At 40.1% G+C, this 14,084-nt stretch overlaps 1 protein-coding gene across 8 annotated transcripts in view; it reads right to left on the bottom strand.

The window, feature by feature from the left end:
* ASPH (aspartate beta-hydroxylase) overlaps window positions 1–14,084 on the bottom strand; it is a 203,488-nt gene that overhangs the window by 48,286 nt on the left and 141,118 nt on the right. For all 8 annotated transcript variants that reach the window (XM_084619332.1, XM_084619338.1, XM_084619339.1 and 5 more), the window contains 2 exons: window positions 12,351–12,437; window positions 7,510–7,660 (listed from right to left, as the gene is read on the bottom strand). In XM_084619332.1, the coding sequence (XP_084475458.1) occupies window positions 7,510–7,660; window positions 12,351–12,437 (238 nt within the window). The remainder of the gene's footprint in view (window positions 1–7,509; window positions 7,661–12,350; window positions 12,438–14,084) is intronic.

Raw genomic sequence — 14,084 nt, 5'->3', positions numbered from 1 at the left:
TTTAGCGCCTACAAGTCCCCTCAGTCCTATTTGTTATTCAGCCAATTGCTCAGACAAACAAGTTTGGTTACATGTGCAGGAGATAATGCTGACTGTTTCTTGTTTACAATGTCACCTGAAAGTGAGAATAGGCGTTCACAAGGCACTGTTGTAGCTGGTGTTGCAAGATATTTACATGCCAGATGCGCTAAAGATTCATATGTCCCTTTGTAGGGCCATCCTTAGGATTTATGGAGTCCTACGCAGTATTCTTAAACCGGCGCCCCTACGCTCGATGGCAGCCCGAGCTCGCAGCCTGGTGAGAGAGGGTCGAGGCAGCAAGGGATACTGAGATGCCCGGCCTGCCTCACAGCAGTGGAGAGTCACAGTTCCCCACAGAGACCCTCATACCCTCTCCCTCACGCAGAACGCGTGGTGCCGACGCATTCAGCTCTGTGAATACGGCTCCTGCCTAAGGAGACTGCAGTGCGCGCTGGGTGTGCGGGAGCTGACCTGCTCTTACCTGCTGTCATGGGCAGTGGGTGAAGCTGTCGCTCGGGGAGGCTAGCTCCCCAGCCCACCTCTTCTGCCGGTGGCCCTGCCCATACTCCACCCCTGCTCTGCCTTAGGCCCTGCCCCCACTTTGCCCAGGCCTCGCCCTCTCCCCACTGTCTCCCTCCTCCTTCCCTCCCCCACCCTGCTCAACCCCTTCCAGCCAAATCCCTGAACCCAAAAGAAGCAAATGACATTTGAAAAAAACACTCTTCTGCAATTTCTTTCTAAAGAAAATGGAGCATGTTTTCCACTGCATGCCAGAAGGTGAAGACTGGACACGCAGAAGGGACCTAATTAAAAACACTAAACCTGGAAATAAAAAATGTCAGTCACAGGTTTTTTGATATACACTGAAGTTTGTCAGAGATTTATTTGCAAAAACTATGTAGTAAGGGCAAGTCAGCTGTCCTAATGAATACAACATTAAATATTAGGGAATACATGATATAGCTCTTCTCTGCTTTACATTTGTCTTAATCAGTATTTCTCAGCTGATTTTATATTTTTAATGTACTCTTAAGCCTTCATAAAGTAATCATTCCAGATTATTACATATTTAACTCACTGAAACAAAGACATTATTTTAAATTAATCAGTCACAGAGATTTAGTGTGTTCGTAACAATGTTCATTGCTTTTAGAAAAAGGGAACACTAATTTACTTTGTGTGATCTCCGTAACAATAGACATGTTTATGAAATTTCACCAACTTTAAAAAATATGTTTCCAAAGATTTTAGGCATAACAAACGATTTTATATCTTACTAAGATACTGATTTTGCTAGAAAACTCTCTTAAAACTAGTTCATCAAACAGTCAGAAGTAAAGCAAGGGAAACCCGTTTGTCCAGCGAAAGGGATGGACAGAAAGGACAGGAAGACTTTGGAAGCAAGTTTTTTGTACTTTCGTAATTCAAATTAAAATGTGTATTTTGAAGGATTTATTTAAAAAAAACTATATGTCTGAAGATCTAAGCATTTAAGGCTAAGATGAATACTCAGATTGTGCATCTAAAAATCAAAAATGCAAGGATTTTTTCGATATGTGATTTTATCATCTTCAGCAATACACTAATGAAATATTTTTAAAGCAAATTTTAAACTAAGGTCCTGTAGACTAACATGTTCTGAGTAAATATTACAGTAATGCACAACTGTTTTTTGTCAGTAAATTCAGAAACTGGCAGTATATACCTGAGGGTTGGCAAATGCCTGTTAAATGGCTTCATTACCACTTGAATGGCTCTTTAACAGTTTCAGTGTTGTGCTAACAGGTCTGGCAGGCTTTTCCACTTTTAAGTTACTAGATCCCTTCTGGAGGAAGAAAAGGAGTACTTGTGGCACCTTAGAGACTAACCAATTTATTTGAGCATAAGCTTTCGTGAGCTACAGCTCACTTCATCGGATGCATACTGTGGATGCATACTGTGCATTATATACACAGAGACCATGAAACAATACCTCCTCCCACCCCACTCTCCTGCTGGTAATAGCTTATCTAAAGTGATCACTCTCCTTACAATGTGTATGATAATCAAGGTGGGCCATTTCCAGCACAAATACAGGTTTTCTCACCCCCCCTTCCAAAAACCACACACACAAGAGTGAGTTTGTGCGTGTGGTTTTTGGAAGGGGGGGGTGAGAAAACCTGTATTTGTGCTGGAAATGGCCCACCTTGATTATCATACACATTGTAAAGAGAGTGGTCACTTTGGATGGGCTATTAGCAGCAGGAGAGTGGGGTGGGAGGAGGTATTGTTTCATGGTCTCTGTGTATATAATGTCTTCTGCAGTTTCCACAGTATGCATCCAATGAAGTGAGCTGTAGCTCACGAAAGCTTATGCTCAAATAAATTGGTTAGTCTCTAAGGTGCCACAAGCACTCCTTTTCTTTTTGCGAATACAGACTAACACGGCTGTTACTCTGAAACCTGTCTTCTGGAGGAAGACTCACCAGGCTGCAGCAGCAAACTGTGGGAGCCTGCAGGAAGGGTCAGAACAGGGATAGGAAGAGGTGGGAGGGTGGACACTAATATCTAGGTGTGCCCCAAATTTTACGGTGCCCTACGCAGCTGAGTATGCTGAGTATGCCTAAGGATGGCCCTGTCCCTTTGTGCTTCAACCACCATTCCAGAAGACATGTGTCCATGCTGATGACGGGTTCTGCTCAATAACGATCCAAAGCAGTGCAGACCAATGCATGTTCATTTTCATCATCTGAGTCAGATGCCACCAGGAGGTTGATTTTTCTTTTTGGTGGTTCAGGTTCTGTAGTTTCTGCATCGGAGTGTTGCTCTTTTAAGACTTCTGAAAACATGCTCCACACCTCGTCCTTCTCAGATTTTGGAAGGCACTTCAGATTCTTAAACCTTGGGTCGAGTGCCGTCCCTATCTTTAGAAATCTCACATTGGTAACTTCTTTGCGTTTTGTCAAATCTCCCCAAGGAGTTCAGTCACAAATTTAATTAACACATTATTTTTTAATGAGTGTCATCAGCATGGAAGGTTTCAGAGTAGCATCCGTGTTAGTCTGTATCCGCAAAAAGAAAAAGGAGTACTTGGGGCACCTTAGAGACTAACAAATTAATTTGAGCATAAGCTTTCATGAGCTACAGCTCACTTCATCGGATGCATTCAGTGGAAAATACAGTGAGCAGATGTTATATACACAGAGAACATGAAACAATGGGTGTTACCATACACACTGTAACAAGAGTGATCAGGTAAAGTGAGCTATTACCAGCAGGAGAGGGAAAAAAACCTTTTGTAGTGATAATCAAGGTGGGCCATTTCCAGCTGTAGACAAGAATGTGTGAGGAACAGTGTGTGTGTGGGGGAAATAAACATGGGGAAATAGTTTTACTTTGTGTAATGACACAAACTCCCAGTCTTTATTCTAGGGGTGTGTCTGTGCCGATTTGTTCTTGTGCTTTTTCAGGGAGTTTCTTGAGCAGATGGTGTTGTTTCTTTTGGTAACTCTCAGTGGGATCAGAGGGTAATGGCTTGTAGAATGTGGTGTTAGAGAGCTGCCTAGCAGCCTCTTGTTCACATTCTTACCTATTCATGACAACAGCACCTCCTTTGTCAGCCTTTTTGATTACGATGTCCTAGTTGTTTCTGAAGCTATGGATGGCCTGAAGGACGACCCATCACTCTCACAGATCTTGGGAGACAGGCCAGTCCCTGCTTACAGACAGCCCCTCAACATGAAGCAAATACTCACCAGCAACCACACACCACACAACAAAAACACTAACCCAGGAACCTATCCTTGCAACAAAGCCTGTTGCCAACTGTGTCTACATATCTATTCAGGGGACACCATCATAGGGCCTAATCACATCAGCCACACTATCAGATGCTTGTTCACCTGCGCATCTACCAATGTGGTATATGCCATCATGTGCCAGCAATGCCCCTCTGCCATGTACATTGGCCAAAGCAGACAGTCTTTACATAAAAAAATAAATGGACACAAATCAGATGTCAAGAATTATAACATTCAAAAACCAGTCAGAGAATACTTCAATCTCTCTGGTCACTCGATTACAGACCTAAAAGTGGCAATTCTTCAACAAAAAAACTTCAAAAACAGACTCCAACGAGAGACTGCTGAATTGGAATTAATTTGCAAACTGGACAGCATTAAATTAGGCTTGAATAAAGAAGGAAGTGGATGTGACATTAAACAAAGTAAAATTATTTCCCCATGTTTATTCCCCCCCACCACCACTGTTCCTCACACGTTCTTGTCTACAGCTGGAAATGGCACACCTTGATTATCACTACAATAATAATTTTTTTTTCTCTCCTGCTGGTAATAGCTCACCTTACCTGATCACTCATTACAGTGTGTATGGTAACACCCATTGTTTCATGTTCTCTGTGTGTATAAAATCTGCTCACTGTATTTTCCACAGTATGCATCCAATGAAGTGAGCTGTAGCTCACGAAAGCTTATGCTCAAATTAATTTGTTAGTCTCTAAGGTGCCACAAGTACTCCTTTTCTATCAGCATGGAAGTATGTCCTCTGGAATGGTGACTGAAGCATGAAGGGGCATACGAATGTTCAGCATATTTGGAACATAAACGTCTTGCAATGCCGGCTACAAAAGTGCCAAGCGAATGCCTCTCTCACTTTCAGGTGACACTGTAAATAAAAAGAGGGCAGCATTATCTCCCATAAATGTAAACAAGCTTGTTTGTCTGAGTGATTGGCTGAACAAGAAATAGGACTGAATGGACTTGTAAGCTCTAAAGGTTACATTATTTTGTATTTGAGTGCAGTTATTTTTTGTCCATAATTATATATTTGTAAGTTCAACTTTCACAATAAAGAGATTGCACCACAGTACTTCTATGAGGTGACTTGCAAAATACTATTTCTTTCACCATTTTTACAGTTCAAATATTTGTAGTAAAAAATCATAATATAAAGTGAGCACTGTATACTTTGAATTTTGTGTTGCAATTGAAATTAATATATTTGAAAATGTAGAAAAACATCCAAAATATTTAGTAAATTTCAATTCGTAGTCTATCGTTTAACAGTGCAATTAAAACTGCAATTAATCTCAATTAATTTTTTTTAGTTAATCACATGAGTTAACTATGATTAATCGACAGCCCTAATTTTAAAGTTTATTTTATGCAGTTCAGAGTATGGGGCAGATGCTTTTCATGACTGTAATGATTAAGCTTCCATTGTTCTGCAATGAAGATAGAATTCTAAGCTAAAGTTATTAGCTGAAAAGTATGACCAACTTACAAAAAAGCATGTAAGAATTCAGATACCATGGTGATGGGCTACTTCATAAAAACCTAGACACAGAAATATACAAGGAAAACTGTACAAGATACCATCTGTATTAGACAATCTAGAAGTAGCCCTAAATTATCCATGAATGTACTGAATACAGTTGTACTCCACCCCAGTGCAAGACCCTATCCATTAAATAAACAAGTGATTTTTGAGTGACAAGGTAGGTGAGGTACTATCTTTTATTGTATCAACTTCTGTTGGTGAAAGACAGCTTTGGTGCTTACACAGCGTTCTTCTTCAGGTATAAGAGTCCCAAAGCTGGCCTCTTTCACCAACAGAAGTTTAGTCCAATAAAATATATTAACTTACCCACCTTGTCTCTCTAAAATCCTGTGGCCAACATGGCTGCAACACCACTAAAGACAAGTGATTTTTTGTCAGCCAACTGATTGGTTGTTTAAGACCGTTTTCATGTCGTGCTTTAACCCATGAGATCTAGCAAACCACACAGCTGAGATACAGAATACCTCACTGGTGGCATAATACTTAACTTTCTGCTTCTTAGAAAGAGTTTCAATAGCAACAAGTGTAAATTATGTTAATAGAACAGTTTAAATAAATAAAACTAAACAAATAAAACTGACAGAAAGCTTGTGAACAATAATAAATATGAGATTTCTTGTCGACAGAATTATACTCACTAATTACAGTCTCTTAACAGTACATTAACAGCTTCAAAATAGATTTTTAAAACCTCAAAATATGCATTAAAAATGACGGTCTGATTTTGAGAAACAGCACTTTCCCAAACATCCAGGGAGGAAGGACAGTCGCTAAAGGCACCAGACTGGGACTCAGGAGAACAACAATAGCAACAACACCTAACTATTGTACAGTGCTTTTCATCAGTAGATCTCAAAGCACTTTACAAAGTGAAGATAAGCATCATTATTCCAATTTTACAGATAGTAAAACTGAGAAAAAGAGGTGAAGTGACATACCCAAGGTTGTTCTGTTGCAGGTTCCCTGCATGATCATGTGTAAGCACTTAATCTTTCCTTGCCTCAGTTACACCCTCTGAAAATAAGCCTAGAAAAACTTCCTTCTCCTACCTCTGTCTGTATAGATTGTAAACTTTATGAGTCAAGGACTGTCATTCACTATAGGCACATCACCTAGCAAAATGTGGCCCAATTCTTGGCCCTCTAAGCATTACTGTAATCTAAATAAGTGATAACTAACAGCATTTTAGGGGGAGATTTTTCAAAAGTATGTAAGGGACTTGGGTATACAAATCCCATTGAAAATGAATGGAACTGGTCCGTGTTTCTCCTTCCCTTAAGCACATTTGAAAATCTTCCCCATAAATTCTGCACATTTAAGTCATACACATAAGCCATATTTCATAGAATCATAGAATCATAGAATATCAGGGTTGGAAGGGACCTCAGGAGGTCATCTAGTCCAACCCCCTGCTCAAAGCAGGACCAATCCCCAGTTAAATCATCCCAGCCAGGGCTTTGTCAAGCCTGACCTTAAAAACTTCTAAGGAAGGAGATTCTACCACCTCCCTAGGTAACGCATTCCAGTGTTTCACCACCCTCCTAGTGAAAAAGTTTTTCCTAATATCCAACCTAAACCTCCCCCACTGCAACTTGAGACCATTACTCCTTGTCCTCTCCTCTTCTACCACTGAGAATAGTCTAGAACCATCCTCTCTGGAACCACCTCTCAGGTAGCTGAAAGCAGCTATCAAATCCCCCCTCATTCTTCCCTTCTGCAGACTAACCAATCCCAGTTCCCTCAGCCTCTCCTCATAACTCATGTGTTCCAGACCCCTAATCATTTTTGTTGCCCTTCGCTGGACTCTCTCCAATTTATCCACATCCTTCTTGTAGTGTGGGGCCCAAAACTGGACACAATACTCCAGATGAGGCCTCACCAATGTCGAATAGAATGGGACGATCACGTCCCTCGATCTGCTCGCTATGCCCCTACTTATACATCCCAAAATGCCATTGGCCTTCTTGGCAACAAGGGCACACTGCTGACTCATATCCAGCTTCTCGTCCACTGTCACCCCTAGGTCCTTTTCTGCAGAACTGCTGCCTAGCCATTCGGTCCCTAGTCTGTAGCTGTGCATTGGGTTCTTCCGTCCTAAGTGCAGGACCCTGCACTTATCCTTATTGAACCTTATTGATATTTAAATCTTACCAAGAAATTGCTGCCTGTCTGCTTGTCGTTTCAGGCTCAATTTTACCAGATCAGCAGGGACGTCTGGCAGGCTAGCCACCTCCTCAAACGTATTGATGGCTTTTTGCAGTATTTCATTGCTTCTTATCTTCTCAGCTAAGTCATCCTCACACTAGGTGGAATCACAAAATTGTTATACATAACAAATCATCATGTAGTTGGGAGTTTAAAAAAATTATTTTGGGTAAAGGCAAAACTGTATCATTCCTCATTAATGTGTCAAATTTAACAAGTGTCTTCAAGTGCAGGCAATTTTGGTGTGAGCTTGGAGCAGAACTCTAGTTGCTTGTGCACTCTGGCAAGGTGGATTTATATCCAGCATTCACATATCCCTTGGAAATATTTGTCATCATATGTATGAGAAAATATACCTGCATATAAGTACAAGGCACTTTGTTCACCTACAGCAGATTCTTACTTCCACATTCTCTTCTTGACAGGCATTCGTGTGAATGAGATGAAACAGCATTCTTATATCAGAAGGTGTATCAGCATAGACCATTTGCTAATATATATAGATTTGGAGCCAAATTTTTGGTTCATGTAACTTCACTGAAGTCACTGAGTTTATTCCAACTGAAAATTTGTCATGTTGTATTTTTCAAAGGTAACATGCTAATGCAATGCATCATATCAAATTCTAAAAACTTTGTGGGTGATAATAGTTGAAATCAGAATTTCTGCTTTAAAAAGACAATATAGAAGAAATATGTTTTATACAAATCAGAGCTGTCAGTGGAGAACGCCTAATTTTCTAAATTCTCCAGACATTGGCTCATGAGAAAGTCAGAGAAGCAGCCGCCCTGGGAGCTGAACGATACCTGAGCTATTGTTAAAGTGATACCATAATTTACCAGGTGCTCAATAATTTTCTGGTAGCTTGTGGCATATAACAATAACAATAAATCTTGTGTTATTTAAAAACAAATTGCTACACCTTATCAGCATGTGAATGAGAAGATTGGTTCTATAAGGCTTGGGAAAACGCTCAGAGCATTGGACCCCATCACTTTCTCCCCTCCACTCCACTCCAACCTCACAGCAGCTGCAGCCAGGAGAAGCCTGTGTGGGGGCGGAGTGGCAGACCATGACAATTCCCAGACTCTCAGGACTCCTCCCTCAAAGCAGCCAGCACCAGCCATAGCCAAGGTTGCAAGGTAAGGCCTTCTAGATCCCCTTCCTGCCCCTCTGCTGGGTGAGTTCTCTCTCCTCTCCCAATGAGGGGGAAACAGCCAGGAAAGCAACCTTCTCAGCCTTCTGACAGTATGAGAACTCTGGATATTTTCCCCTTTGTTTGCTGTCCTCCCAGCCTCCATTCAGTTCTTCTTCCACCATTGGAACCCTTCTGGACCCCAACCTGCTTCTCCCTATTCATCGTGCTTTTCACCCTTACCTCTTCCATTTATACCTCGCACTCATACACTCTCACTCTTCCCTTTACCTAGTTTTTTCTCTTACCTCGCAAAAATTATTTCCTGTCTCCCCCACTTCATCCTACAGTAGCTGATAAATTCTACTAGGAATGTTCCATGAACCTCATTTTGTTTTTCAAGTTTGAAAGCAGACTTAGATGCATATTGACATGAAGGATGAAATCCTCACTCCTTCGCAGACCATGACAAAATTCCCATGGACTTCAAGAGAACCAAGATTTCACCGCTAGCATGGAACCTCTCTCCATTGTCTGCATATATTTTGCTCCTGAGTATTCAGTAGTGAAACAGAGCTAGACTGATCTCACATACTTAATTTTAAAAGTGTGGATATTAATTTATATGCTTTCTATGCTCAGTCAAATTAGTAGTGTTCTATGACCCCTTCCGAATGTCTCCTATTTTTATTGTCCTGTGTTTCATTCATGTTTTGCTAATTAGCATGACGAGGTAGGTGCTTTTGTGTATCACAAGCACTTCAGTAATGGAAACATATGTAGGTCAATCAATCTGGATTCAATGTTTTATCGGCTACACTGGCATTAATTAAAATGTTTCAATCGCATTAGCTGCATATTGTTGCTGTCAGTAGTTAATACCTAGCAACTCTTTACCTACAGGGTTTTTTTTAAAGTTTGCAATGTTCAATGAACTTCTTTGTTTATACAATCAATTCAGCACATCATGACTGATTGGCTCAGGCTCACTATTCTGAAACTGAAATGGGAAAATACCAAGCAACATGGTCACATCGGCCAAACATTTGAGCAGTTTGTCCCAGAGACAAACTCAGAAATCAATAGTTAGGAATAATTTATTTTTTCTTGATGGAATACCCTCTAAGAAACTGGCTTATTTTCTAGGATGCAGGATGGGGAAGGATGTTTATGGAAAAAATATAGTAGGAATGAACAGCTGCCATCGTATAATCTGAGGTAAGATACTAACATATATCAAATCTCAGTGATACATATCACATCACATATCATTTGGAAAGAGCTCTGAGATCTCTGAGGATGAAAGGCACTACATCTATGTAAGATATTACCACTACAATATAGCAATTCTGATATGGTCTCAGCCAGGCCAAGAAATCAACATAGAAATTGCTTGTACTTTTGGGATAATACCATAACAACAACTGCTGTTGCAGAAATCTGGGGAGAGGAACATCCACACCTTTACAATTTTCAGAACAAGAAAAAAAACAAGCCCCATCTATCTATTAGAATCTGGCCAGTTCTTATGTATTGTATGAAGTCAATGGTGCCTTCATAATGCAGGAGTGAGGACACTCTTAGGGTGAAATCCTGGCCTCCTTGAAGTCGCTGGCAAAGCTCCCATTGACTTCAGTGGGAGGAATAATAATAATAATAATATTCCTATTATCCTCTGTGGTCCAGGATTTCATCTCTGCTCTTCATTGCAGACCGAGCCCTTAGTTAGTGATAAGAGACAGTGAATATGAGTAGGGTTTTACTGGTTCAAATACCCTGTTAAAAGTAACAGTGTCTTATAAATAAAATTATGTTATGGCAGTCCTGGGAATGATCCGTAGTACTTCAGCGCGCACCGTGATTGTCCAACTGCTTTCAAAGGTCCCTATCCTCCACTGAAATCAATAGGAGTTCCATCAGTTACTTAAAGCATACAGAAGTAGAAAGTTAATGCCACCTAGCCCCTGATTACAAATTCTATAGGTAGAATACAAGGCTGCCAAAACCAGAGATGGACGTATAAGAAATTACTTATGCATGCCTGAGAAAAGAGTGCTAATTGTGATATTAGAGCCTGATCCTCAGCCCCTTTCAGAATCATACTGCTACACTGAAGTGGTCCAAAGTGATATTAAAACTGTCTTAAAAGGGCAACTGACGTTCCCAACATTTTGAAGGAAACCTTGGATGTCAAAAAGTCAGCATAGCTGGTTTCATACCCCCTGCTCTCAGTGTAAGGGGTGCTTTGGGGGTGAGGAGAGGCACATGCCAGCGCCAGAACTCTGGACAATCCTCTGCCAGTGGAACAGCTTACAGGGAGTTGTTCCTGTTAGAGTACATTAGAGCAGCCTCTGGCTAGCCCCAGAATGGTAAATAGCAGAAATGGCATTTAACACCAACACTGCTCTCTGCTTCCTGAGCTGTTAGACTTCTGTTCCCATTTACACCTGGACAACTCAGTGGGGTAACAAAATGGCTTTAGCTGCGGGCAAAATTTGGCCCAGTACTTATCTCTCTCTCACACACACAAAAAAATCACTTTGATTGAAGTTGTGCCAAAACTGCTCTCTTAAAAAAAACTCTCTTTTTTTTTTTTTACAACTGCAGCTTTAATCTAAGTGCAATGGGGATAAGTATTAAAATCACCTTCCTCTCACACTTGTACCAGCTTCATCCAAAGTCCCCACTGAAATGCAGGCTGCTATTGGTTTCCATTTTAATTCTTCTGTAATGCTTCCACAGACATTTGATACCAGTTGAACCCTCCTCCTGTTGGCCAGCGGACTGCTTCAGCAGCAAGAGAACTACCATTTGAGTGTGGCATTTTGTTAATACTTTATTTAGTGTTATGGAGTCTTGTTCTTTTCTGACTGTTAAGCTCTGTGAGACTGTGAGAATAGTGCTACACACATTTACGGCATTCTATTATACTATGAGGAGTTACTGTTTAAAACGTTTGCAAGCATTAAATTACAGCTCTGTGGAAGGGGTTAATTCATAAAGAAGGGAAATATGAAAAGCACTGTTTAATAAAGAAATCTGTCCTTAACTGAAGCACCATCGCACAAATGGGGCCAAATGTTCTGCTGGTGTAAAAGGTTGTAGCTCCTTTGACATCAATGGAATTTCATCTGTTTACGTGACCAGAGAATTTGGTCCACTGTGTACCAATGTCTATGCACTAGATTTTTTTTTAGTAGTTGGGACTTTGGTTTTAGCATAACTGTTATTTACCGAGTGAAAATGGATAGTGACTCCAGTTCAAATGCCTCATTAATTGTAGCACAGAGCAACTTCCTTCCTTGTAGCACAGAGCAACTATGATGGTTTCACTTGGCTTATCTTGATTAATATGAGTTCAAACAGATTTTTATTACACCTGTTCCTGTGATTCCTTCATGCTTTATGAAAATAAAATGATTATTTCTGTTTTGGAGTTACTGTATCAAGGAACTAAATTATTATGAAGTCAGAGCTTGTTTTCCAGTGTCTTTATTTTCAGGGAGAGGATGCTTGAAATAGATAAGCGGGGGTTTTAACTTAAAAACTGGGATCACTGTATAGAATACAGAAAGTCTGTTTTGTACACAGTACTATATTATTAGGTAACCTCTGAATATTATTTTTCCATTTACAACAGTTTCACTGGTACCTGTGCTTTCCCATATCTTGCTCGTGGACTCTGTGGATATTTGCTCACTAATATTTCAAAGGCCTTCACAGCTTCTTCAACTTTTCCCTGAAAGGAAGATATTTATACTAAATATTTTCTGTATCTTGTAGCAAAACACTTACAGAACCCTGAGGGATAAATGGTGTAATATGACCAGTACCACCGATTCCATAAAACAAAGCAGAAAAATATTTCATATGGTTAATTTAGAGGTTTTTCTCTTACACACTATCTGACCAGATTGCCTGCTTATTCCAGAGAAATGCATTTTTATGAATACATATAGCTCAACATAATTAGCTGCTTTTGGTTAAAACCAATTGTTTTGCTTGGTCTTACAATGGCTGAAAAAAACTTAGATGGATTAAAATTGTACTGTAAAATACTAGACACTAAGGCAAATCACATTACACCTTAAAAAGTAAATTTGGTCAGAAGCAGTTAATCAAGGAATTTAAAATGCAGTACTAGAAATAGCTGACTGTAGCTAGAATTTTCACTTCAGTAGAGCTGAGTTGACCAAGGTTTTGCCTTGCCCAAGTAATCTAGGCTTTTTTGCAATGGGCAACTTCAATGACCACATAGACAATAGCCCCTCTTGGTTGACTATATATAATGATTGACATGACAACTATGATCCAGTCCCACGTGATCTAGTTTTAAGGATTATGATGATAAGAATAAGAATTACTGCTGTATTGTGAGCTGAACATCACCGTCTCTCATTTGAAGTGATGTCTCACTTCTGCTCCTGTTAGGGAATGAACATATTTCATTGGTATACCCAGAGAGATGGATCCAACCCAAAGTGGTTTCAGACATAAATAAGAAATGTATATACCATACATCCAGTAAACAAGTCTGTTGATTATTTAGTGTGATATACTAACCCTTAACCCTTCACAGAAGACAAGGTGGCAGCTTCACCCAAAAGAGCAGTCATTAGGCTGGTACTCATGAATCCATCTCCTGATGTTGAGAATCTTACTAACTGTCGCCCTGTCTCTAACCTGCATCTTTACATAAGTTCATTGAGAAGACAATGACAATGGAATTTTGGGATCATTTGGAGTCTTCAGATTCAATTGCTTCCTCTACACTGAATCTGGGTATGGGACGGAGTCCACAGAAGTTTTGCTGGCTGGAAACTTCTTCCCAAAAATGGACAGCGATCAGATGTTCAGGCGGATTCTTTTATATCAGCAACCTTTGATGTGATTGACTCAACTTTGGCCCTGGCACAGATGGATAGGATTGTACTTGAGTATTCCAATTTCTCCCCTTCTTGGCGGGTAAGCGGAGGGGGAGAGAAGCTGGGGCACTTCAATTTGGGTGACATATACTGGAAGTCTCATGCTGACAGTACTGAAGTCTACCTGGAATTTCTAAATATTATAATTTCCTAACTCAAAAAGTGTTGCAGCAGAATACAGGGAAATTCTATATTAGACCCTGTCTAATAAAGAGGAACCGATCACAGAACTAAAAATTAATGGTAACTTGGGTACAAGTGATCATGACTTGACCACATTTATAATGTGCAAACAGAATAAAGTCCAGACCAGTTATATATACTGGCGCTTTAAAAGGGTCAATTTCATAAAGCTGAAAACAATTATGAGCCAAATCAGCTGTGAGGAAGAATTTAATCAGAAAAAATTGAATAATTGGGAATTGTTTAAGAACATTTACTAGATGCCTCAAAAGCCACAA

This window comes from Lepidochelys olivacea, assembly GCF_965140295.1.
Source record: "Lepidochelys olivacea isolate rLepOli2 genome assembly, chromosome: 2".
NCBI lineage: Eukaryota > Metazoa > Chordata > Testudines > Cheloniidae > Lepidochelys > Lepidochelys olivacea.
This window is presented reverse-complemented; position numbering and strand designations above follow the sequence as displayed.